A 26,263-nucleotide genomic window follows, 5' to 3' on the forward strand; every position below is an offset into this window, starting at 1 on the left:
GGTGGGGGGGGGGGGGGGGGGGGGGGGGGGGGGGGGGAGGGGGGGGTCCCAGGTAGAAACTACAGGTGGGTAATCGCACGAAGGAAACTTTATTTGCAGCAAATGAGATCGTGGGGAAAATCTTCCAAAGTCATGACTCCCTGAATGAGGGTGAGTAGGTTTCTTTTATTTAGGATGAACATTTAGATGGGGAGCCATGTTGCATGCACAGGCGATCAGAAGGTCAACGCCTGTTCCTTAAGGAAACATCCCCATACGTACATTGTATGTTACGTAAATGAGGCTGAGGCTCGTTGGGTGGAGATTTTAGTATCATGAGGAGGTAAAGGTAACTGTAGGCCACGCCAGGGTCCATCTGCACAGGTGTGAGTCAGGGTAGGTGTTAAGCTTAAACTGGTCTGGGTGGTCTGGGCCACCAGAGCTCCCGTCCAGGCAGTTGTTACTGCTTGGGGTTGTTTCGGTTTCCATCACAGGATATTTTGCCCCGCAGGTCTTTTGCCTGAGTTAAGAGATAAGCTGGAAATAAGTCATACAGAGAAAGATACCATATGTTTTCACCCTTATGTGGATCCTGAGAAACTTAACAGAAGACCATGGGGGAAGGGGAGAAAAAAAAAAGAGAGGGGGAGGGAGGCAAACCATAAGAGGCTCTTAAAAACAGAATAAACTGAGGGTTGATGGGGGGTGGGAGGGAGGGGAGGGTGGGTGGGTGATGGGCATTGAGGAGGGCACCTGTTGGGATGAACACTGGGTGTTGTATGGAAACCAATTTGACAATAAATTTCGTATTAAAAATAAAGAAAGAAGAGTTTAAGGAAGAATGTGGGACAAAGGTCAGTGGAACCAAGCAGGTGAGCAGTAAAGGTCAGCTCTTGGGGTCTAGCTGGTGACAGTCTCAGAACTCAGAGGTGGAAATAGGCCAGGCAGAGATACGGGGGGTGGGGGAGATAAAGTTTAGCCTCAAACTTCCTGCCCAGAACAAGGCCCTTTTCAGAAGGGCAGTGGACTGGGAATCAGGAGGCCGAGATTCCAGGCTGAGTGACCTTGGACAGGTTATTTCTCGCAGACATCAGTTTCCTCACACACAAAGTGTAGGTGGAAAACTGCCGTGCTGGTTAAACAAAAATGGTAGGAACATCCATTCTTGGAAATACTGTGTAGTTGTTAGAACGAGGAAAGCCCTCATGAACCGATACGGAGAGATCTCCACGATGGATTCAGTGAAAGAGAAAGGGCGGAATAGTGAATAGTGTGTACCTGAAGTGTAAAGAGGGGACGAGGACAAAAACATACGTGCCTCTGCATGAAGGAGCTCCAGAAGGAGCTGAGCGTCCACGGGTGGTTCGTGTTGGGGGAGGGCCGGGAGATGGGGGCTCAGGAGGGAGCCTCTTCATATGGATGTGGATGTTGTTTCACTTATTAGCGATGAGATCGAATTACTGATTTTTTTTAAAGAAAAAAAAATGAAAGAAAACCTCAGCCTCTGTCTTTATGGAGTCACAAGTGAAAGCAGGGGTCCCCAGGGCACAGGAGGAAAATCCCCAGCTTCCTTCCAAGGCCCACTGTGGCATGGCTTAGTCAGGAAGTTCCTTCTTAGGTCTGACTTCATTGCCTCCTGATGAGACAGCTAGCACCGCCTCCCTAGTTCCATGTAGCTATGAATACGAATCCCCAGCTCCCCCTTGGGTAAATCTCAGCCCTACATTCTCTCCCGCTGAGAACTTGGAATGGTTTGCGATTACTCGATTACTCGGTGGGTGACAGGCCCACTGGTCCTTGTAACCAGCCTGGGAAGGTGAGATACAATGGGAAGAAAAGAGAGGCCGGAGAGAAGCTTGCTTCTCTCTTTGCCCTACTTTGCCCTACTTCTCCTCATTCTCTCCTGTGCACAGTCGTCTCCCCTTGTGTTCACCTGCCCCGTGTCTTCCCCCCGCCACACACACACACACACACACACACAGAAGAGCAACTCTGGATCTCCCTCCTAGGCCCTTCCTTCATGGCCTCATCCTCTCCCTGGTCCTCCCAGGTGAGTGCCCACGCCTGCTGTCACCATGACGACCATTCACCATGAGCAGATGCTGCAGGAGCACGTGTCCATGGAGTTCTCCAGCTCCACCACCCACGTGCAGACCTTCTCCCAGACAACCAGGATCGTGGGAGGCAAGTAGAGTGGATGGGAGGAGAAATCGGGAAAGGGCAGCCTTTCTTTCTCCACATCCAGCCTCTGGGCGGCAACGGGGTGAGGGGCGGGGGTGGGCGCTCAGCCGTTATGAGTTCTGGGCCCCTCGGGAGCCTAATATACAAAGGACAACCCTCTCCTAACCTGTGCTTCTAATCTGTACTTTGATAAAGCTTCAGCCAGTGGGATGCTTACCCATAGATCCGATCTCCAGGAAAACAGCTTAGGAAAGTCAGTCACATGCATGTGTGTGAGTGATTGATGAACTTAATTGCTTGAGGAGATCAGAGCCCGAAGCAAATGGATGTATCTCTGATGGCAGAATTTCAGACATGGAGGAAGCTAGGGAAGTAGCTACCTTATCTAGATGTGAGTAATGCTGACCCTGCTCCACTTCAGAAATAGGAGATTTGGAGCTGCCAGTGGAGAGGATGAAGACATAAACAAGTGACCTAAGCTTCCAGGCTCTCAACCCTTGGGGACCGGACTTGGGGGAAAACAGATCTAAGGGAAAGCTGAGAAATGGTCTCAGAGCAGAACAGATTGTTTCAGTCATGTCTCTAGTGAAAAGAGATTAAAAGATGGCCAGAGGCCAAAGTATCCAATATCCCCTCACAGTCACTGCCCCCTCCCTCAAAGTCCTGGAGGGACAGAGTCCCTCAAAGTCCTCGTGCACAGAGGTCAGGGCCAGATGAACACTCTATCCCAACCCCTCCTGGTCAGTGAGGCCAGGCAAGTGGAACAGCTGGGGCTCAAGACCAGAAGTTGCAAACTTACGTGATGATAGCAGTGATTCTCAACCCCGGCTGCATATTCGATTGGCTTTAGTGTAGCGGGGAGCAAGGAAGGGGAATGAAAAAAAAATAGCGATACATAAGTCTCACCCAGCTGCTAAATCAGGTGTATGGGTGTGTGTGTGTGTGTGTGTGTGTGTGTGTCTGTTTTTCAAGCTCTCCAGAGATTCCAGCATGTAGCCAGAGTTTAAAACCACTGGCCAGCAGGGTCCAGGCACGGAATATAAATGCAGAAAAAAAGACCGAAGTGAACTGCCGAGGACATCCCCCACCTCAAGGGGCAGCCGCTATTCATTGCCCCTGATCGTTGCCATATGGGGGGTATGAGCTCCATGTTGAGAATCCAGAAATGTGAATTTTTATGTGAAATCTCTCATTTTTTAGATGTAGGGCTACTTTTTGTTTGACCATTGTAGCCATTAAACATCTGGAGGTTACGGGCAGCCTGCACCCTGCTTGTTTGACCCTTCTGATGGCTACTTAAAAGTACGTCGGAACACGTTTTTCTCATCTCAGTCCTTCAGGCCAGTGGGGATAATAAAAGCACCTACTTCGCTGGAGTATTGTGAGGATTAAATAACATAACCTCCGAACTGTGTTTAGCACGGTTCCTGACAAAAGGAACGCGCTCTGTGAATCAGAGAAATTGTTTTTAACTGTCAGCTCACTACCCAACAAGACGGTCTGTAGTTTATACTGAAAAAACTTTTCATTTTCCAAACATAAAATGACATTACTGCATTGAATATGCTCTCTCAGATAAGGTGATTCCCACCCATAGCCCCTCTGGGCTGGGAATGTCTCCTGTCCCTCGCTCAAGAATCACTGCTGCTCCCATAGCAATGAATGCTAAACCGCAGAAGGGCTAGGGGAAGGCAGGCAGCAGAATTCAACTAAGCCACCGGGCCCCTCTTAAGGCTGCTGGGGGACTAGGATTTCCAGGAGAGAAGCCCAAGAGGCCAAGAAACCCCCATCAAAATAAATCTCCTTTTTAAAAAAGAAAAAGGTTGGGAAAAAAGAAAAAGAAAAAGAAAACAATTGGGACCCGGTAACGTGGCCCGATAAACGTGATTGACCAGAGGCCTGGAAGAGGAGGTCGCTCCCCCTGGTGGCTGAAACGTGCCATAACACAACGACCGACTGACGAAAGGTCCTCCTTTTCTGGCCAAAGTCCCCGCGCGGCCCTAAAATGCTCCACCGTCCCCTCAAGAAAAGGTCAATCCTCCAGTCTCGGGCCTATTCTGACCTCTCGCCTGTCGCCACAGAGGAAGTCGTGACAAGGAAGTCCTCGAGCACTGTAGAGTTCTTCAGCTTGGTGACTCGGAGTACTGACATCCCTGCAGGCGAGAGCGTCCCCGAGTTCGTGGAGAAGCCTCACCCGGTCACCGCGCCCGAGGGTGTGTCGCTCCCCGTGTGTCCCCAAGCCCCTGGCTGCTTTCTGTTCTTCTCCCGGTGCCCCAATCAGCACCACGACCCCACTGTCCCCCAGTAATGCAAACACTGGCGGCTCCAGGCCCAGGGGCGCTCCCCTGCCCGGGTGGACATGAGACCCCTGGGAGGAGGCAGGGTCCGAAGGTCCGACCTGGAGGCTAAGAGGTGAACTTGTGTCCCGTGCCCACTGCAGGGGATAAAGCTGTGTTCCGAGCCCGGGTGCAGGGGAACCCCAAACCCAACATCTCCTGGAAGAGAGAGAGCGGCATCCCCATCAAGGAGTCGGCCAAGATGTTCTATGACAGCATCAACAAGGAGCACGTGTTGAAGGTGCGGGGACCCGAGCCAGAGAGCCAGTTAGGCCGAGGCCAGAGGCAGGGACCCCAGGGCATGCCGCCGGCCCCATCACGGACAAGAGAGCCACAACTGAACGAACCAAGAAGGGCCATGGAGAAAGAAGCTGTCGTTGCCCTAGAGGAGGGGCAGGATAAGAGAGGCTGAATCAGGAGCTGGGGCGTTGCTAGAGTGGGCAGACCAAAATTGGGGGTGAGACGAAGCAGAGCTAGGGCAAAGCCAAGGAGGGGCAGGAGACCCATCTCTTCCAGAAGGTGAGAGAGCCAAAAGGGAAGGGAGGCCAAGGCTATGGGCGTGGCTAGAAGGGGACGTGGCCGTAGTGGGTGGAACCAGGTTAAATCAGGGCGGCCAGGCACCAAGGGAGGAACTGATCCTAGCGAAGGGGTGAAGGTCAGGGTTCCTGGGCTCTTCAGGGGACACTTCTAGAAGACTCTGGCCAAGGGCTGATCATCCTTAGATCTAACCGGCTTCTGCAACCTCTGGTTCCAGACCCTTGAGGAAAAGGAGAGATGGGTCATGGGGAAATGTGTCCCAATTGGTCCTGCGAGGACATACCATTGTGAAGGGCAAAAAGCCTCCCCTCTCCCCACCATACAGAACGTTCCTTCTCCCAGTGGCCCCATTACTGGACCCTTAGCCCCACATAGTACACACAGGCTGCCCCAAGGTCCCCCTACTGGCCACCCCTTACACAAATTCATTCATTCTGAGACCCCACTGGGCTGTGAGTGCCATGTTGCAGATACCACCATTCACCGGTTTCCTCAGCCTAATTCACCGGTTTCCTCAGGCTCAGTCCGGCACCTGTACCAAGGAGTAAATATGTGTTAAAGGAAGGAACACTCAGCCTAGTGGCAGAAACTGCACACAGTTACAACTCAGAGGAAATCCCTGTCGTCTAGCTCACAGCCAAGAGGGAGAATCCTGTGAAGAATCAGGCTACAAACACACACACTCACACTGATGGCTACCTGGAACCTCCACATCATAGAGGCTGCTCAGTCCTCCACACATATACCCACACTCAGTCCCACTCCCCCTCCCCCCCAAAACGCCCTCCTTTCCCTCCTCACAGAAAGTCTCCCTGGGGTCCTCCTCACTCCCCCACTAATGGCTTGACTCTGATCCAGCTGGAGCCACTGACCTCCGATGACTCTGACAACTACAAGTGCATTGCAAGCAATGACCATGCAGATGCCATCTACACTGTGTCCTTGCTGGTGACAGAAGGTGAGCCAGCTCCCTCTTCCTGGTCTTTCTTCGTAGGGATCAGACTCCTCTGCCTGACCCTGTCCCCTTTTCTGTCTTCAGGTCATGAAAAAATGGATTTCAAAAAGATGTTGAAGAAGAGGTGAGGCTGGGAGTCTCCTCTCCCCAGGGTACTGTCCCTCCACCCTCCAGGCCAGAACTTCTCAAAGGCCTTTGGGGCCCTGAGTTAATGGCCCAGGCTCCAAGAACCCATGAATTGGGGAAGGGAATCTCAAGGTTAGGAGAGCCTCCCTCTGCCTTCAGAGGGAGGTGCTGAGCCCATGCTTGGTACCCACCCCCTCCCAGGGGACTTCCTGCTCCCAAGAAGAAGCAGAAGAAGGGGATAGGTGAGAAAGAGATGCTGGAGATTTTGTCCAAGGTACCCAAGAAGGACTTTGAGAAGGTCTGCATGGAGTATGGTTTCACTGATTTCCGGGGGCTGCTCAAGAAGCTCAAAGAGATGAAGAAAGTGGAGGTGGAGGTCAGTGACCATAGAGGGGCAGGGGTCTGCAGGCAGGGGTCTGGGTCTCTCCGAAAGTGCTGGTGCCTGTGTGTCTCCCAGTGGCAAGGTCTCTCCACCCTGTCCACACATGCTCAAAGGCAAGAGCAAGAAAGGATCTCTACTTCTCTCCCCACTACCCCCAAATGTGTTTGCATAGACTTTGGAGTAGGATAGACCTGAGTTCAAGTCCCAGTTCTACTGCCTTATTAACTGTGTGAACTGCCCCTCAGTTTCTCATTTGCAAAATGAAATTTCTACTTTCCTCTTTCATATGTTTTTGTGTTGTCATCATGCATTCACTCAACCGACTCACAATTATTGAGCATCTACACTGGAATTAGAGGACTTAGGTAATGGGTCCAGGTACATGGTGACTATTCCATGAATGGAGTTCCTTTCTCATGGTCCATGGTGACTATTCCATGAATGGAGTTCCTTTCTCATGGTCCATGGTGACTATTCCATGAATGGAGTTCCTTTCTCATGGTCCATCATATCTGTCTGCCCCTAAATCTTGCAGGCAGGCAGTGACAGGAGGTTGGGGGAGGCACAGCTGTCCAATCAGCCTAGTCATTTCTCCCCAAAACTTTAAGGAGCTCCTCCAGAATTGGGTTAACAAACTGGGCAGGCCCCAGATGTCCCTGACACCCGCCATTTTATTATCACAATCTCACAGACCATCCGGATTCTGAAGCCCCTGGAAGACATAGAGACCAAGATTGACACCACTGTGGTCTTTGACTGCATCATGGAGCTGAAGGACCCCAATGTCAAGATGATATGGATGAAGGTGGGGAGGGGACACCTCGGCAGGGCTTGCCCTGGCAATATCATTTCCTCTCTGCACCTCCTCCCTTCACAGACACTCTCATTATCTGTCAACCAGGTCCCTCTTCTATTCCAGCAAGAGGATGATGCCTCCTGGGATGATTGAAACTGACTGGGAGCTGGGCTCTATTCTTAGCTGTTTCATCACTTTGCTGTTTGATTTGAGATACTTACTTTCCTTTCTCCATGCCTCAGTCTACCCATCTGAAAAGGATGAGTTAGGTAGTCCTGAAGATAACATTAAGAGTTCAGGTCTCAAGGGAGGCAGGGACCCAGGGTCCCGCTTAGCTAGATGATGTGGCTAAAGAGATCTCGGGGGCCTCTGGTGTGTCTGAGGATCTTAGAGAGGCAGACATCGTACCTCCAGCTCAGGCTGGCCTTGGGGAATGGGGACCTCTGGAAGCCTCCTCCTAAACTCCTCCCTCAGCTTTTCTACCCATTTCATGAGACAGGATAATGAGCCACTGAGGATCCAGTACTCCCTAGGCAAGTATGATGTGAAGCAGATAGGCACCAAGTACATGCTGGTTATTACCAATGTGAACATGAACGACGCAGGAACCTACAGCCTGTCCGTGGGTGACAAGAAGATGAGAGCAGAGCTCACAGTGCTGGGTATGAATGTGGGCATGAGGGGGAACAAGGAGGATGCAGTCACATCAGGGGAGGAATTGCCAGGGATGTGGGAGAGAGGACGGTGGGGCCATGCAGGAGAGGACTGCATGGGGATGGACATTAACGGAGGAGGGAGACATGGGGCACAAGGGAGAGAATGAGACAGTAAGTGCCATGGGGCAGTGTAGCATCATGGTTAAGTACACAGTCTCCAGAGTTAGACTGCTGGGGTTCAGATCCCAGCTTCTGTCGCTTAGAAGCTTGTGATTTGGGACAAGTTATTTCACTTCTGTTTGCCTCAGTTTCCCCATATGTAAAATGAGAAAACATAGTAAAATCTATCTATATGGGAATTAGATGCATCCTATGTGCACACTGGCTGGAAGAGTGCCTGGCACATATCTGAAACTACATAGGTGCCTTTTAAAATTGCTGTGTTAACGTTACTGGGGAGGAGACCATATGACCATCATGGGAGGGGACTCCAGGATTCACAAGCAGACCGAAAGGAAGGATGCTTTCCCCAGTTGTGGGCTACAGGAGGCCAGTGACCCCTGAGTCTTCATGTCCCCTCCGTCACCCCACCCCTCAGGAGGGACCAGGGCTGCAGCCCAACGACTGCCCCTCCTACTCTTCCACAGATGAGCCGCTGAAGTTCTTGGGAGAGATGACACCAATGAAGGTGACAGAGCGCCAGACAGCTGTTTTTGAGATCCGCCTCTCCAAGAAAGTGCCCAACTTTGTGTGGAAGTTCAATGGGAAGGAGCTGAAGAGGGATGAAAAGTATGAAATCACAGTGTCTGAGGATGGTCTGACCCACACACTTAAAATTAAGGATGCCAGACTCAGCGATGCCGGCGAGTTCTCTGCTGAGGCGGGGGACCTGGTACAGAAAGCCCAGCTCACTATTGACCGTGAGTGGTTGGGCCAGAGCCTGAGGGGTGGACCTGATGCCACAGCCACCTCCATGCGGGCAGTCATCCATCTATCCACCCATCCACCCATCCATCCATCCATCTCTCCTTGCAAAGCCCTGTGATGGGTTCTAGAAAGACAGAGGGTTCTCTCCTCCACTAACTCCTAGTGTAGTGGGGGAGGCACCAAATGGACTTGGAACATAAGTTCTTAAGCAGGGAGTCAAGACTGGGGTCTTATTACCAGCTGGGAGATCATGGGTCAGGAAATTATTAGCCTTTCCGGCTCTAACCTTATGTGTTATAGCACATCACTGTTAACCACTTGCATTCCTACATTAGAATTCGTTTGGAGAGTTACACGTGAGGCATGTCACACGTGGGAACCGCACTTGACTCCTGTAACGTGGAATCATCATGGCTGTGGTGGTGGGAGACACAGAGGCTGTGGGCACCCAAAGAAGGAGCACCACTTAGTGATGTCAGAAAGGATGTGATGAGGTGATGGCCAAGGTTTACCAAGAACCAAAAGGAGTTCATATTTCAGCAAATGGGGATGAAGACAGGAAATTCTCAGCAGAGGGAACAGCAGGTGTATAAAGGCCCAGACACCAGAAAGACAATGCAATTATGGCTGGAGTTCCAAAGGGCCACTAGAGATACTGACTGCAGTGCTGTGAGGGGGTAAACTGTTATCCCATTTTACATATGAAGAAACTGAGACTCAGAGAGTGAATGCATTGCATACAGTCAGCTAGCAAGTAAGGGGCAGAGCTGGGACTCTCTCTGCCGGTTACCTCTGTGGGTCACGTGTTGCACACAAACACATTCAATGCCACAAGTCCCTGTGTTTCTGGGACCAAAAAGAGGAGTAGGGCAGCATGTAGCTGCAGAAAGGGATGTAGGGGGTTGGATGCAGATCCCAGTCTATCTGTCCACAGGCATCCCCATCAAGTTTGTGAGAACCCTAAAGAACGTACGTGTGAAAGAGAGGAGCCGTGCATGCCTTGAGTGTGAGCTGACCTCCAAGGACGTGACGTTGTACTGGAAGAAGGATGGGCAGCTGCTGGAGCGCAGCACCAAGTACAGCATGAGCCATGAGGGCAAGCGAGCAGAGCTGGTCATTGAGGACGCACAGCTCAGTGACAGTGGCGAGTACACCGTGGTGGCCATGCAGGACGGAGACCCCACTGAATACTACAGTACTGCCTTGGTCACCGTGGAGGGTACGTGCTCACCCTGTCAGCTCCCACTGACCAATCCCCCCAGTCCTGGCGGTTCCCTGCCATGGACACTGATCAGCCCCCTACTGACTCCAGCCTCCTCAAATCATGGTCAGTTTCTACTTCCCAGTCTAATCACCCCCATCTACCAAATTCTGACCCTCTCTGACCTCCCAGGCCCTGAACATCTTTACCTCCTAGACCCTGGTCATACCCCATGTCTGGAACCCTATCCAAAATCCCTTGACTTTATCCATCCTTCACTTCCAGACTCTGACCATCCCCAGCAGCCCTGATCATCCGATCCTCCTTGACCTTGACCAGCCCCTGCTCACTAATCCTGATCGGTCCCCACTGACCCTGACCACCCTCAACTCCTAAAAACCCTGGGCATCCCACAGTCTAGCATAACCCCAACTAACCATCCCAACTCCTCTACTCATCTACATTCCCACCATCTATTCTCCTTCTTCAACTGAGCATCCCAAGTCCCCAGTGACCATCTTCCGATGAGCAGGCCCCCATTACCCATTTCCCAATGCTAATTGGACTTTTCCCCAACCTCCCACCTACTTGCTCCAGTTCCCTCCCTGACCATTCTCCTATCGCCCATTGACCATTTCCAAATCTCCTGCTCATCATAAATTATTTTGACAGACATGGCACCCCAGCCCCTTCCCATGGCCATCACCACCAGCCATTTTCACGTGAGTTCCTTTCACCCAGCACCTACTCCCTTTCTCCCCCAGAGCGTCTGGCCACGGTGAAGAGCGGGATGTCCGACGTGCATGCGGCCACCGGGAGCCCAGCTGAACTGTGCGTGGTGCTGAACGACGAGAAGGTGGAGGGCGTGTGGCTGAAGGATGGCAAGGAGGTCCGAGGCAAGGGCTAGAGAAGGGGGCCAAGGAGGAAGGGGTGGACTGGCCATACATTCGAACTCATGGCCGCCCCTTGCCCCTCGCCCCCCCAGATCACGGACTTGCCCGGCGTGCAGATCGTGAAGCAGGGTGCAGTGCACAAGCTCATCTTCCCCAATATGGGCCCGGAGCACGAGGGCAAGTACACCTTCCGGGCCAAGGGCGCAGAGAGCGAGGCCTCCGTATTCATTGCAGGTAAGGTCGCTGCCCTCAGTAGGCAAGACTCAACCCCTCCGGGCCAGCCCACGTGCTCAGGGCTCCTCCCCCCCCCCCCGGGGGGCCCCCCCCCCCCCCCCCCCCCCCCCCCCCCCCCGCAGATCCACCTACCATCGACCCGTTGGTGCTGGAGGCGCTGGCCGCGCACCCCGTGACTGTGAAGGTGGGCCACACGGCAAACATCAAGGTGCCCTTCCGGGCGAAGCCACTGCCCAAAGTGACGTGGTACAAGGACGGCATGGAGGTGACAGAAGAGGAACGTGTGTCCATGGAGCGCGGGGAAGACCAGGCGCTGCTCACCATCTCCAACTGCATGCGTGAGGACAGTGGCCTCGTTCTGCTCAAGCTCAAGAATGACTACGGCACAGCCACAGCCACTCTGCACCTCAGCGTGCTGGGTGAGGGCTGGCCCCCCGCTGGGCTGAGCTGAGGTCATCTGCTGCTCTGCGCTCAGGGCGGGAGGCAGGCTGGGGATGGCAGCTGGAGTTGGCGGTTGAGAATGGCATCTGAGTGCTGGCTTTGCACCAGAAGCCCGCTTTCTAAGTTCCTCACTAGGTGGCCTTGGGCAAGCGGATGAACCTATTGAAGCCTCCGTTTCTCATTTGCCATGGGGTGATTTGGGGCTGGTTTTGGTTTTTGTTGTTGTTGTGTCAGGAGTTTTGTTTTTAGTATCTATTTCAAGTGAATTTAAAGCACATAGCAGGGCGCACAGCACATAGCAGACCTTCCAGTGTTACTGACTTGGAGATGAGGACATGGTTGGAAATAAGGTAGAAATGAAGTGAAAGAGGGGCATTTAGGGATAGAAGCGGGGTTGGTGCAGGAGTTTTGGGGTTGGAAGTGACATGAAGTGAGGGTGGGTGAATGGGGTTGAGGACAAAATGAAGCTGGAAAGATGGAATCGGGTAGGAATGGGGTTGGGGATGGGTTGGAATACAAGAGATGAGGAGCTGACCTTAGTGAGCTCATGGTCAACATGCAACACACACACACACACACACACACACACACACGCCCATGCCATCAAGCTGTGGAGTGAGAAGGTTTGGGTTTTGACTCAATTCAGCAGCATGACTGAACCCCTCTTCTGTGTTCTCGGCTCTGAAGATACAGGGATGGAAGTATTCCAGCTGTTTCTCAACCCAAAAGGGATGAAAACTGGCCAATGTGTAATAACATAAGATAAACTATAATATCACAAAGCACTGGAGTTCTGGAAGCTGCGAGGAGGGGGAGATCTTGTGTGGAAGGGGACAAGGGGTGAATCAGCTGAGACAGGGGCTCCCCAGGTCCCCAGTCCACCTATTCCTAGGCAAGTGAGAGTCTCAGGTGGCCAAAGATCAAACCCTTTGGGCAAGTCTTACATGGAGGCACAGCGAACGCAGAGAAGGGCGAGGGAAGTCTATGCCCCAGTTTGGTGGACCTCTGGCAAGTGGGATAAAGCCTTCCTGGTCCCTGTTGTGATGCTATCTTCTGTCCTCAGACCGTCCGAAACCTCCCCAGGGCCGGGTGGAATTTCTGGAACTCTCGGGTAATTGTGTGCACATGAAGTGGAAGGCCCCCAAAGACAACGGTGGGCGGCCTGTGACCCAGTTCATAGTGGAACGGAGGATGGTCGGCAAGAAGTCCTGGATTAAGATAGGCGAGGTGGACAGCAAACTCACGAAATTTGCCACCAACAAGGTAGAAGAGGGAAAAGCCTACCAGTTTCGTATCCTGGCGGTTAATTCAGAAGGAGTGAGCGACCCTCTGGAAACAGATGAAGTGTTTGCAGGAAATCCCATTGGTCAGTGAGATAGCCCTATGCTCAGTGGGAAACTCAAGGGTCGGGATGGAGGCCTTCGGCCAGTGAGGGAGGCTAGTCTGTGGGGAATTCTGTGGGGTCACCTCTGTGGCTATCCGATGAGACAGATGGAATCCGGAGTACAAGCAGAACATTATCTTGGGTAGGAATTCTCTACTTTTCCCAGTCAGATCACATGCACAAGATACCCCCCGTGTGTATGTCCAGAACTGCATTCAATTGCAGGGAAATGACTCCACTTGTTTCTCCATTCCAGAAATCACCCCAAATTCAAGTGAGAGTAGTGTTACTTTAGAGATAACCTTGAATCTGTTCTAACTTTTCCCCCAAAGAAGCCCCTTGACAACATGGGTATTTGAATTATGAAAGCTAATTAACCTCTGGCGACACCCCTCCCAACTAGTCTCCATGTGTCCATGTGTCAAGACGGTACATTAGGAACTGTGGCTTTGGGGATGACAAGGGTCGAAAGAACCAAGTTGGCGATTCTCAATCTGGGCTCCACAGAATCACCTGATGTCTTTAAAAACATGCTCATGCCTGGCTTCCACCCCCCAGGCCAATTACATTAAACTCTCTGGAGGTAAAACCCAGACATTAGTTAAGAATCATTGGTTTAAGGTGTTTTGTTTTGTTTTGTTTTTTTAAGGAGGGAGCCAGAGATCAACATGGGGTGGGAAATGTCTACATGCTCCCCCTCCTAACCTCTGCCCTCTGTCTCCCACAGAGCCCCCTGGTCTTGCCTCCCAGCCTCAAGTGACTGATGTGACCAAAGACAGCATGACCATCACATGGAATGCCCCTACCCAGGATGGGGGAGCCCCAGTGCTCGGCTACATTGTGGAGCGGAGGAAGAAAGGCAGTAGCCTCTGGGTGCCGGTCAACAAGGACCCCATCCAAGGTGAGGTCCTAGGGAGAGAGGCCCAGGAGGACCAAGAGAGGCTCTGCTGGGTGGACCTGTGTACTTCTACTGCCCTGAACATACTCTGTTCCCCAACTCCTTTGAGGATTTTCATAGCATCCCGCCACCCCCTAATCCATGCCCTCTCACCCTATGGTCTCCCATCTCATGGACCCCCTGGCCTCAGGACCCCTCAAACTCCCATTTCAGATACCAAGTGCACTGTGGATGGTCTCCTGGAAGACACAGAATATGAATTCCGAGTTATAGCTGTGAATAAGGCAGGCCCTGGACAGCCCAGTATGGCATCCAACTCAGTGGTAGCCAAGGACCCCGTCAGTGAGTATGGGGTGCCAAACCCCAGCACGTAGTAGAATTATCTGATGCAAGGTAGACAGCCGACTTCTTCTCTGGGAAAGCCTAACAGGATGACCCTCCACACAGTCTCCACTCTGTGGGAGCTGCCAGCCTAATAGAGGGACAGGATTCACACATAAGAGAAAACCAACAAATAAAGATTGGGCAGGGTGGGAAAAAAGTTATCAAACTTTGAGCATTTCTGGTTAGGCGAGGTGATAGAGGCAGGTCTGAGGATTGGGTAGGGGGATAGTATAGTGTGGATGGTCGGGAGGGGGCTGAGTTTGGGAGATGAGATGGGGGTACCGCACACGAATGGAGGCGGTGGAGATGGTTGGGCTAAATTAGCGCGGAGTTTAGAACACAAGGAAACTGATGGGGCGCCTGGGTGGCTCCGTCAGTTGAGTGACTGACTCTCGGTTTGGGCTCGGGTCATGATCTCGCGGTTCATGAGTTCGAGCCCCGAGTGGGGTCCCACGGCTGACAGCGCGGGGCCTGTTTGGGATTCTCTCTCTCTGCCTTCCCCCTGCTCTCGCTGTCTCTGTCTCTCTCGAAATAAATAACCTTAAAAAAAATAGAATAGAAGGAAATTGAGGCTGTAGGGTATGTTGAATTTGGAGGGTAGTGACTTCAAGGGTGAAAGTGTTGAGCCGGCGAGAGAATTGAACTTGGAGGTTGTTGAGTGCGCAAGGTTGGCCTTGAAGGTGTGAACTGGGTGTCAGAGGAAGAAGTGCTGACAGCTAGGTTTTAGGGGTACCGGGTGTGGGAAGGGGCACGGGGATGAGTATGGATGAGTTGGGAGGCCGACTGGATGTCTCTGCCACCCAGAGCCCCCAGGCCTGGTGCAGGGTCTGCACGTGTCTGATTCCTCCAACTCCAGTATCTCCCTGGCCTGGCGGGAGCCTGCAGAGGGAGACCCACCTTCTGGCTACATCCTTGAGATGCGGGCTGAAGACACTAAGGAGTGGTCCAAGTGCACAAAGATCCCCATCTCAGGCACCTGCTACACAGTGGGAGGCCTCACCGAGAGGCAGAAATACTTCTTCCGAATCCGGGCTGTGAATGAGGCCGGGGTTGGGGAGCCTGTGGAACTGGATGAGGGGGTTCGTGCCATGCCACCACCAGGTGAGGACGCAGAGAGAGCTGGGGTTTAGGCCTCAACATCCCAGCTCCATACCTTCTTCCCTAGGACCTCATCCCACAGGGGAAAACTGGGTGATGCTATGGGCAAGAAGTCGTCCATACTTGTGCCTGGACAGAGCCAGGCGTGACCCGCCCCCACCAAAAAAACCCCACTCATCGTATGCTAAATAGTATCTACTGTGTGCCAAGAGGGGTGTTGGAAATACAGAAACAACTAAGACACAGGACCTGCCCTAGAGTCCTACATACTAATAGGGGAAGACAGACAAGGGACAAATAAATGCTTCACAGTGTTGGGGCTGCTAATGGTCTGTATGGGCTCTAACAAGAGCATGGAGGAGAGGTTGGGAAAGGCTCTGGATGGGGAGGTTTAAAGCTGAGTCTTCCAGAGAGAGAGAGGTCCACGGCCCCACCTTGGTCTCTTCCCTCTCAGCTGCCCCCAAGTTTGACCTCAGTGCCCGACTGAAGAGTCACATGGTGGTTCGTGCTGGGACAGCCCTCTGCATCCATGCTGCCTTCTCTGTGAGTTGTTCCAGATCCTGGCCCCCAGATGCCCACCAAGATGGCTGCTGTAGCTATCAGAGTCTCTGTCTCGGCCCCTCGCCAGAACCCTGGCACTAGAGCCTGGCAGGAGACTTCTCAACAGTGGGAGCCCCAAATATCACCTGGGTGACCCCAGTGCCATCTCCTGTCACCACACAGGGCTCACCACCACCTAACGTGATCTGGCAGAAAGACGGCATCCCCACCAAGGGCAGGGAAACCATCACCAAGGGCAAAAACCATTCTCAGTTCCTCATCAACAGCACCAAGCGCTCTGATTCAGGGGTGTACCGCATCTTGCTCCAGAATGAGTTTGGAGAGGCATCCTATGACATCCACGTGCGTGTGGCAGGTATGACAGTAGGCAGAGGCCTTGGGGAGGTATCCTTGCACACACTCCAAAATATAACTCCCCACTGCTGCTCGAGTTCCTATCACTGCCAAGCCAGGCCTTAAGGTAGTGAAGTCTTGTCTGGCACCACAAAACAAGACTTTATTGGCCTTTGCCTTAATGGGGAGGTTTCTTTCCGCTTTTTCTCAATGCCCTGAAGCCCTAGAGGCATTGAACTAGGACCAAATCCTTGTTTCAGTTTCCGCACGCATATCTGATGAGCTTTGAGGCATTTGCAGAGGATGGATGGCAGAGAGAGAGCAGAAAATGAGTGGGAATCAGGAGGGATAGATGGAAATAAGTCCATTAATAATTGCAGTGGCCTCATAGTAGTGAGGGCTAGAAGCTTTATAATAAAGCCTTAAACTCCCAAGGGATGAAGGGATAAACTTTTATTGAATAGTTACTATGTGCCAAGCACTTTACTCAGCATTTCTGTGATAGTTATTGTAAGCCCTATTCTGCAAACGAGGAAACAGGTCTCAAAAAAAGATAAGTAACTTGCCCAAGTTCACAGGGCTGGTAAATGGCAGAGCTATGCCTCAGAAATAGTTCTTTCTGACTCCAAAAAATACCAGCGGCCTGAGACTCAAAGAAGGGACATTCCCCGTCTCATCTTACATGGGGCTTGGCAGGTGGCTGTGGTGGGGCATAATTCTTCAGGCCCCCAAGGGTGGCTGTTGGACCTTGTGGTTGTTCCAGATTTTCCGCGGCCACCCACAAACCTACAGCTGTTTGAGGAGGTCCCCAACACAGTGACTCTGACCTGGAACCACAGCCCTGACGTGCAGGAGGATAGTGAGGCCCACTATGTCATCATGAAGCGGGATGCCAGCAGCCCCACCTGGTTCACAGCAGCGGAGCGCGTCTTCAGCAACAAGTACACGGTGACTGGGTTACTCCCTGGCAGGAAGTACTACTTCCGAGTAGTGGCCCGGAACGAAATTGGTGACAGTGACCCACTCGACTCCAAGGATACCTGGCTCATCGTCAAGGACAAGAGTGAGTCAGGAAACTCCAGGGTTTGGGTTATATCCCTGATGGCAGGGATGACATGGGGATTGCCAGGGGTACCCGGGGTTTGAGGTAAAATCTGAGAACCACTGAGGCAGAAAAGGCTAACGTCAGGGATGCTGGGAAGAGAAGTAGTGATCCAGAAGCCTAGAGGAGGAACTACCTTGTACGTACTCTGAGGGGGTGGAGGTGGGGGGCGCCCTTGGGGGTGGGGATGACAGTGGAGGTGGGGGTGCCCTTGGGGACGGGGATGACAGGGGCGGGCCGGCTGTTTAGAGCTGAGACGTGGTCCCCTGAGCCAATGGGTCACGGGGATGAGGGCTGGGGATGATGTCCAGGAACCCTGGAGGGAAGGGGCTAGGGGTGGGGATAGCGTCAGGAAACTGGAAATGAAGAGCTAAATGGAGACTAGCAGAGACCACGGAGGCTGACCTGATGCTGGAAAAGCTCGGATGGGAGTTAACAGCTCGGCCAGGAAGCTGGCAGCTGGAAAGAAGTTAGGACCCCTGGGTCTGGAAAAGCGTGAAATCCCACGCCCTGGGTTTTGATAGTGGAGCCCTGGAATGACAAGGGAGTGGGAGGGTGGCCGAATGGAACCTCGGGTGCTGGCGTAAGGTGGGGGCCCCAAAGTTGAGAGCGCGTGGGAATGTAGCCCGGGCCAGGGGGGGCTCCAGGGAGCCTTCGAGCTCTCAGCGGGCGGGCATCGGCCGGGGTCCCAGGCGCGCTCACAGCCCACCGCGTCCCGCCCGCGCAGTCGAGGACCTGAGCGCCAAGCTGAAGCCGTATGAGCAGAAGGACTGGCGCCACGCACCGCGCTTCCTGATCCCGCTCAAGCCGCACACGGTGCTGCGCGGCCAGGACTGCACCATGACGTGCGCCTTCCTTGGGAACCCGCGGCCCACGGTGACCCTCTACAAGGGCGACGTCAACATCACGGCCAACTCCAAGTTCTGGTACAACTCCACCAGCGGGGTGTGCACGATCGTCATCCCCACCTGCACACTCAAGGACAGCGGGGAGTACAGTGTGCTGGTGGAGAACGAGCTGGGCAAGGACCGCAGCAGCTGCGCGCTCACGGTCTACGGTGAGGGCACCCGCAGAGCCCGCCTGGGGGCGGGGAGGCGGCCCTGCGTCCCATCTGGGCCAGAGGCGCAAGATGGCCATCTCGTGGTGCATTTTTTCATTTACTCTGCCAACAGGTGGTGTAAACATTTCACCAACGGGCCGTACTCGGTGCCTCTCCCCCATCCTCTCGATGTCATTTGTTACATGTCTGGAGCCTCCAGGCTTGGGAGTTTGCAATCCCTCGGTAGACTGTAGTTTGCAACCCTTAGTGGGCCTAGACTTGCCTTTGAAAAAGATACTGGTGATCGGGCCTAACCCAGACTGGCCAGGCACAATCTCCGTGGCGGGGTTCTGGAAGGAATTTTTATGTTTACGAGATTTTACAAGTGATTCTGATGTGCGACCAAGATTGAAAGCTCCTGGTGTAGGATAAGGACAGGTGGGAAGCACCAATGAGAGGACGGGACGGAACCTAGTGGAGACCCTTCCTCTGCACAGGTGTGTCACACCTCTACCCAACGTGTGTACGTGCAGGGGAAGTGTTTTCTCTTCCTACACACTCTTTTCACAACCACACAGCTAGTAGCAGGACTTCTCCCAATGCAGAGCTGACCTGCCCTGCTCCCTTTTACTTAAACTCCCTAACTCTCCCATGATCTTCTGGAGGAAACCCCAAGCAGCAAGGCTCCCCGCACTGTCTCCCCTGTCCCCCACATCTACTTTTCCGGCCTCATCCTCTGCCACTCCCTGAACTCTCCGCGGCGGTCCTCTGGTGTCCTGCTGTAAGTCCCGTTCCTCGGGGAAAGACCACGTCCTGTCGCTCTGTCTCTCAAGTACTCGGCTAGGTATCTGGCCCTGAGATGATGCCTCCAGGGCGGCTGCTGAACTGTGTGACAGAACTGGGCCAGGGAAGGCACTGTGGGAGACATCCAGCTTTCATTCCACAGCTAGAGAAATCCCTGACAGCTTAATTCTGGTTGTAAGCACGTGGGCCCACGGCCCTGGCTCCACCACCGTCCAGCCATGTGACCTTGGCAAACCACTCTGAGCCTGTTTTCTCATCTACTTCTTGGGGGCTGTCTTGAGGCTTAAATGAGATAGCGCACAGAAGTGACTGGCACAATGCCTGGCAAATATTGAGTTCTGAATAACTGGCAGCTCTCGGCCCCACACGCCCAGCTGACCTTGGGAGACGGGGGCCTTAACTGCAAGTCCAATAATTTGAAGTTTCCCTTCCCCCTAGCAACACTGACAAATACTTGCTTTGCTCTTTCAGACAAGGATGACAAGTCAATTCTGGCGTCAGTCACCGAGAGTCTGCAGAAGAAGTCCAAGCACCTTATGTGATCTCCGGCCCAGCCCAGGCATCAGGAGGATGTTGTTATAGGTGGTTTCTGGGCCTATCCTGTGTGTGTCCCCAGTGACGGCGGCCCAGTTCGCTCCCTGGTGCTTGTCAGTGAAGTCATGGGACAATAAACTGACTAAGCTCACCCCTGCCTGTTCCTGAGGTTGGCATGGAGCAGGGACCAAGGATATGGGCTTGGGAGTGGATGGGGATACAGAGGACACGCACCCCCAGAGCTTAGTCCAAACCCACCCGCATTGGGGGTGACCAGCCGCTTTTTGACTGGGCCTTGGCTTGCCTTCCCCTCCTCTGCAGCGACATTGCACCCTCCCCTCCCCTCAGGGCAGGGGAGGACGCATCTTATAGGCTTCATTCTTCTCCCTATCCTCCCCCCTTCACCCCCCCCCCAGCACTTCTTCACCAGGTAGATCTGCCCTCAAGAGTTCTGGGGTTTGAAGGGATCAGGGCTTTGCTTCCCTAGTGTCTAGAGTTCCTGGTATTTGGGAATTAATGCTTCTCAAAGCTAGAAACGATTGGTCATCCAGCTCACTAGGTCTCATACTTAGGTTTTACTGCAGAATCTTCCCCATTAAAAAAAAATTGTAAGAAACTACTGGACTCCAAACAAGGATGGGGGGGGTGGGGGGTTGTCTCTGGGCCACTCTCTTCTACTTATCCTTTTCCTGTCTCCCACCAGGTATCTCTGTAAAAATCCTAGTCTGAAAATCACTAATTCACCCACCACCCAGACAGGGCTGAACCTTCTCTATCCTGTCCCCACGACTCTACAACCCTTTTACTAATGGCATATTCACCACCACCCAGGGCTTTCCTCTCTGCTTCTGGGTCAGAGCATTGCCCATTAAGATGCAAATGCCCCTGGAACAGGGTGACACATTATTTTGCCAGAGCTTCCCATCTAAAGTACAAATCAGCTAATCTAATCTTACTCCTCCCCACTGTTTAATGGAGCCCAGAGTTCAAGGAGAGAGGAAACACTTGAAGGGAATCTGGATCATTTTGGAACAGGCAGTAGGTCTGGGAGGAGGCGGGCAGCAGTAGAGGGCACTGGGTCACTAAGAGTCAGCAAAGGTGCTAGGTGTCCGTGCACAGGGGAATGCATCAAAGACAAAATCGGATGGTGGCAAATACTGCCCATCCCCCACCCTCCTGAATTATATCCACACCCATACACGTGACCAGGGAAGGGAGACCCACTCCAGCAGGCACCATGTCACCAGAGCCAGGGAGCCAGCCTGGCGCCAAGATGCACTGGCCAGACTGTGACCCAGGCTGTAAGGACATCCAGGGCCCCTGGCACCATGCCCCCACCCCTTTCTCTCCAGGACAGGCACACGCCACACAAGCAGACAAGCAGAGCAGCCAGTGGCCCTTGGTTTTTATTTTTTTCACATGAACAGCAAAGGATGGCGTTGTCCCATCCTTGCTCCTTTTGCATTGAATGTGCCTTAGGTCTTATGACCCTAGAATGTCATTGGAGCCCTCTCCTCTTGCTCCCAGTGCAGAAGGGGCAGAGAAGAAAGCACTGATGGTGGTGGGATGGGGTCCCAGCTCTCTAAGCCAGGCTCAGCACCCCCTCAGCAACTCCCTGAGGCCCTCTCCCTATAAGACTTAGACAGCAGGACAGAGACAGATGGCACAGAAAGACCCAGACAGTCTGGGAGACAGACCACACACACACACACACACACACAGAAATTCACACGCACAGACACACATACAGGCTGGCCCCTTCCTTTGGTATAGTTCACCCTAACCCTGGGGATAGGGTCTAAAGGTGGCGGTGGTGGTGGTGGGCCTGAGCTCTGGACTGGCCTCTGAGAGAGATGGGGCCAACTTGAATCATTGGTAGCCCAAGCTCCTAGGCCAGTGAAGTCCCCAGTCTTCCCTACCTGGGCAGACACCCCTTCACCTTCCCACCCACCACTTAGAAACGGAGATAGTTCAAGTAACAAGGATAGATGAGGGAAAGGAAGATTCCATTCTCATCCAGTCTTCTCACCTAGGGGCCTGTGAAACAGGTTTCAAGCCCTGGGTTTGGGTCATCTCAGGTCAGGTTTCTCCCCTCTTCACTCGACTCTTGTGCAGATCAGAAAGAATGGGAGTGGGGTGAGTCAGACTCTTCCATCTAGAAGCGGGGGGAGGTCAAGACGCTGAGCACCATTGCCCTCTGGAGGGGCTTTGACGGCCCCTATGGGGTTAGAGGTGGGGAGATGTCTAATTCTGGCTCCAGCAAGGAGAATTAGGCTGGCTCTTTTTAACTGTAAGCATTGTTCTGGAACACCAACTTTGCTAGAGAGATCCTTTTCCTGCTTACCCCCCTTCAAATGTGTACATTTCCCAAGTGGTATCTACTGCCCCAGGTCAGTCCTGCAGCCATCCTGACTCAGTTCTTGCAGGTTCCGGACCCCTCCCCCAGGAGGAGAGAGGGGTAACCACACCCTGGCTTCTCAATTGGCCTTGCTCAGTCTGTAGTCTTCCACTGGCTCCCGGCTCTCAACAGCTGACAAGGCGATGAGCATCTGGGCAGCATAGTAGGTGGACATGATGAGTGCCCGCGAGTAGGGCACAGGGAAGCAGAACTTGTTGAGGGCGATGGTCAGGTCTGAGATGATAAAGAGCAGTGCACCACTGCCTGCTGCCAGCTCAGTCCAGCGCCAGGCTGCCCCAACCAGCCGTAGTCCTGCCATAGCCCGCCAGCCCATGAAACTGATAAGGGCCACATAGACCCCCACCAGGTAGGTGAAGGCACCTGAGAGGCCTGGGTAGAGAAGAGCATAGCACAGGCCCGACAGCACTGCCATCACCAGACCCGTCCGAAGAGCCAGTGGCCGCATGCCAAAGGCCGAGGCGTAGAGCATGTGGGTCACGGCAAACATCAGCAGACCTGGGAGTGAGAGGGGATGAGGGGATGCTGAGGGCAGGCTCGGATGAGTAATGAGGAACATGGGGGGGGGGGGAGGGGAGTGCTTGGGATAACCCAGGAACTTTGTTTGGGGAGTATCAGGGGTGGGAAGAAATCCACAAAGGTAAAGATACCACCCCCTCCCCTGAGGAACTCCAGAGCCGATCACCAGATCCTCTGTCAGGCAATCCTCCAATAAGGGTCCCACGGTCTTTGGCCTCACAACCCCTCAGATGCCCCATATTCTTGTTCAAAAGCTCCCTCTCCCAAATCCTTGGCCACCTAAGACCCTCTAGCACCCAGCCCCAGGATTCCTCCCAAACAGCTACTGTGGCAACTGACCGTGCACAAAGTAGCCCTGGTCTTGCCAGATGAGGAAGGCATCACCAAGAGCGGAGAAGACGAGCCCCACAAAGATGCGGGTGGCACTGGGGTGGGTCAGCAGGAATCCTAGGCCATGGGCCAGAAGGAAGAGCCAGAGGCAGAAGATGGGCAGGCACTTGATGAGGGCGCTGACCCACGATGGGCTGGACGAGGGCAGCCAGAGCACAAAATACACGCAGGTGGCCTTGAAGAAGGGCACCAGCTTGGGTCCCTCACTCTTCACCTGGAGGACATAGGACAAGGGCAGCACTCAACACTTACGAGCTCAGAAGATCACAGAGGTGTTCGGAGCCAGCACCCTCAGCCCAGACGTATACCCCAGAGCCAGGCCCACCTTCCAAGTAGGGAGGGTTGACATGCAGAAATTCAGTCTGGCCTGTCCCAACTAGCCAGCAGAGTGTGAACATGCCCATCATCACCCTGAGGCTTAATTGATTAAGAGAAGGGGAGGGGCTCCGCTTTCCTGCTGCCCACATCCACTCTTGGCCCTAGGGCAGGACCAGAATGGTCACTCACTAAGCAGAAAACAGGTCTTGGGACAAAGTCCCCTCCCGCAGGCCAATGCTTCTCCTTTCCTGGCCCCTCCCTGTCCCTCCAAAACCCCTTTGACCCGTCTCTGCCACCATCAGCCACCAGCTGTCTGGAATGGAGTGAAGTCAGCAGGAAACCACAGAGACGCCACAACTAGCCACCTTGTGATCTTCAGTGGGGCCAGTGCACAGGCTTAGGGCCCTGGCAACACCGGGTGAGTGCCAGGAATGTGTGAGGGTGGGCACCTCAGCCCCCACAGGCTCTTTCCTTGGCCAGTCTGCTCCTCAGCCTCCACTCCAGCTGCCCCTAAAGGTACCAGCCTAAAGGTGCCAAGAAGGGTAAGGAGAGGAGATACGGATGCTGGCTAGAGAAGGATTTCAGGGATTGGGGAGTTGCAGGGGGTTGTCTGTTGGTCAGTCTCATTTCTCTGAGAACAAGAGCAACTCAAGAGCTCATCAGAAAGAGGCAGGAAGCGGGGGAGGAGTTCTCTTTCCAGCTTTTGCGCTGGAGCCAGCAGACTGGCTGGGAGGAGATGTGGAACTGAGAGGGGGGAAGTAACAGCAGCTGACTTGGCCTCAGACGGATCAGGGGGGAGGGCCACTAAAGAAAGGTGTGTCTAAGGCCACTGCAGGTACTCTCCAAGCTAGGGAGGGGGGCAGATATCCTCAATCTGTGACACCCTGAAGCTCCTTTGCTTGGGCTTCTGGTACAGGGTCTCTATGGATGGTTCAGAACGGTTGAGGTTCCCTGTATACCCACATTCTGCCCAAAATGATTGTGCCTCTGGCTGGGTGAGCTGTCCAGCACAAGGCTCTGGGAGCACACTGACTTCCAGACTGCCAGTTACCTGACGGCTGATCGGACTGTGATGAAGGAGGTTGGGAAGAGGCAGATGGGTAGGTCCAAGGTCCAAACCTGCCCTTGCTCCGACGGGAGTGAGAGCAGGGAGAAAAGATGACTAAGTCCCTTCCTATGGAGATCTCCCCCCATACAGGCTCGTCAGGGCAGGGGCATGGGCAGAGGAGGAGACTGGAGGAGATGGACAGCCACACAGTCCCCAGTTCTCCCCATCAACCACCAGCCTGCCCTTGGAAGCATCAAGGTCTGCTCCATACCCGTCCCCCAGCCCCATGTGTCCTATGAGGAGAAACAGGCAGTAGTAGCTGGCGAGACTTTGACAATCATAGAGAATCCAACACTAGAAGTGGAAGGGTGGGGAAAAGAGACAAACGTTCGAGTTGAGAAAGTCTGAATGGGAAGCAATGTCAAGAGAGAATGACCCCTCTTCCTCCAGCACATTACCAATGCTGCTTGGACTCAGGGACATCCCCTCCCCCGCCCCAGACTTGTTTATGAGATAAGGAACCGAGGGAACAGATTTGGGCCAGGATTCCCAGGAGGGCCCAGTCACCCTCCTGCCCTTCCCGCCCTCTCCCACGCCCTCTCCCACGCCTCCCTGTGGTCTGCCCACGCAGGACCGCCGGCCAGCTGCTGTCCTCTACCTCTTCCCGGCAACCAGCCCGCCGACCCGCGTCAGACACACAGACATCAACAAAGTCACGCTTCCGAGTCACATGCCCACTGTTTTCCTCCCTCCGGCGGGCGGGCAGGGGCTGCGTGGAGGAGGGGCGCCGCGGGTCCGGGGAGCGGTGGGGGGGGGGGGGCTTGACAGCGCCCACCTCCCTCCCGGGGACGCCGACCGCCGCGAGATCCCTGCCCCTTCCACGGCCCCCGGCGGCCTGGCCTGCCGCAGCCCAGTCCCCAGGCCGGTGGGCGCCGGACACTGGCTCGCTCGCTCGCGCACTCACCACAGTGACTGGGGACACCATGGCGGCGGCGGCGGCGGCGGCGGCAGCGGCTGGCACTCCGCTCCGGGCTGCAGCGGCCAGGACGCGCCCGCGGCCAGGTGAGTAGGCGAAGACGTAACAAAGCCCGGGGTGACGGACAATACCTCCCACTCGCCGCCGGGCGCTGGGGTTTCTGTCTGCGATCCCCACGACGTCATAGCACCCACGGCCAATGAGCGGCCTGGAGTCGGGGGGCGGGGCGCTAGAGACCCCGCCCCTCTGGGAACCTGTGCCAGGGCATCCCAGAACGTGACCGTGACCCCCCCCCCAGGCCCTGGACGAGGACCGAGCTTGACTGAGAGACAAACACATTCCTGTAGTGTACACAAGGCCACACACATCTCCTAACCCTGGGGATACAAGGCGATTCCCTCCCGTCTTTAAACATGCAGCACACACGGACATAGTTACGATTAGACCCACAACCTTCACTGTGTACCCACACACGTCTAAAGGACACACAATGGGCAGGGTACACACAATCTTCAAGCTGAAAAGAGGCACTCAAATAGGTACACAGCAGCCCATAGACTCGTGGTCCTAACATATATACACACATGTACAGAATCACAATTACCTTTAGGCATCATACAAGTACTCAGACACAAACCCAGAAACCGCATTTGGACTCCCATCCCTCATGGTAAAAACAGGGACACATATACAGGCACGCAGCAGCCTCCGGAGCACCGATACTTAATTGCTCTTGGGCACACGCCTCTCATAGCTCAGAGAAGACAGTAACACGAGAACATACCAGAATGACTGACAGGCAGACCTGAGCATAC

General features: G+C 53.9%; 2 protein-coding genes across 3 annotated transcripts; one reads left to right on the forward strand and one right to left on the reverse strand.

The window, feature by feature from the left end:
* Positions 1-1,858: 1,858 nt before the first annotated feature.
* On the forward strand, positions 1,859-20,182 carry IGSF22 (immunoglobulin superfamily member 22). Its single transcript, XM_049618458.1, has 22 exons — positions 1,859-2,163; positions 4,242-4,373; positions 4,601-4,737; positions 5,892-5,991; positions 6,073-6,112; positions 6,316-6,490; positions 7,188-7,301; positions 7,792-7,954; positions 8,596-8,868; positions 9,810-10,094; positions 10,841-10,965; positions 11,062-11,203; positions 11,326-11,622; positions 12,708-13,010; positions 13,756-13,929; positions 14,140-14,268; positions 15,115-15,411; positions 15,863-15,951; positions 16,132-16,324; positions 17,066-17,365; positions 18,132-18,461; positions 19,719-20,182. Exons 1-22 carry the CDS (start codon positions 2,055-2,057, stop codon positions 19,787-19,789), a joined length of 3,978 nt encoding a protein of 1,325 aa, XP_049474415.1. The 5' UTR covers positions 1,859-2,054; the 3' UTR covers positions 19,790-20,182.
* Positions 20,183-21,169: 987 nt separating this feature from the next.
* On the reverse strand, positions 21,170-25,664 carry TMEM86A (transmembrane protein 86A). Of its 2 annotated transcripts, none has more exons than XM_049618158.1 (3): positions 25,131-25,664; positions 23,056-23,320; positions 21,170-22,695 (listed from the first exon to the last, which is right to left on the reverse strand). In XM_049618158.1, the coding sequence occupies exons 1-3, from the start codon at positions 25,455-25,457 to the stop codon at positions 22,259-22,261; spliced, it is 1,029 nt and encodes a 342-aa protein (XP_049474115.1). In that variant the 5' UTR covers positions 25,458-25,664; the 3' UTR covers positions 21,170-22,258. The 2 variants fall into 2 exon arrangements, with proteins under 2 accessions (XP_049474115.1, XP_049474122.1); XM_049618165.1 differs by having other exon boundaries at positions 25,437-25,660.
* Positions 25,665-26,263: the final 599 nt, after the last annotated feature.

This window comes from Panthera uncia, chromosome D1 (genome assembly GCF_023721935.1).
Source record: "Panthera uncia isolate 11264 chromosome D1, Puncia_PCG_1.0, whole genome shotgun sequence".
Taxonomy (NCBI): Eukaryota; Metazoa; Chordata; class Mammalia; order Carnivora; family Felidae; genus Panthera; species Panthera uncia.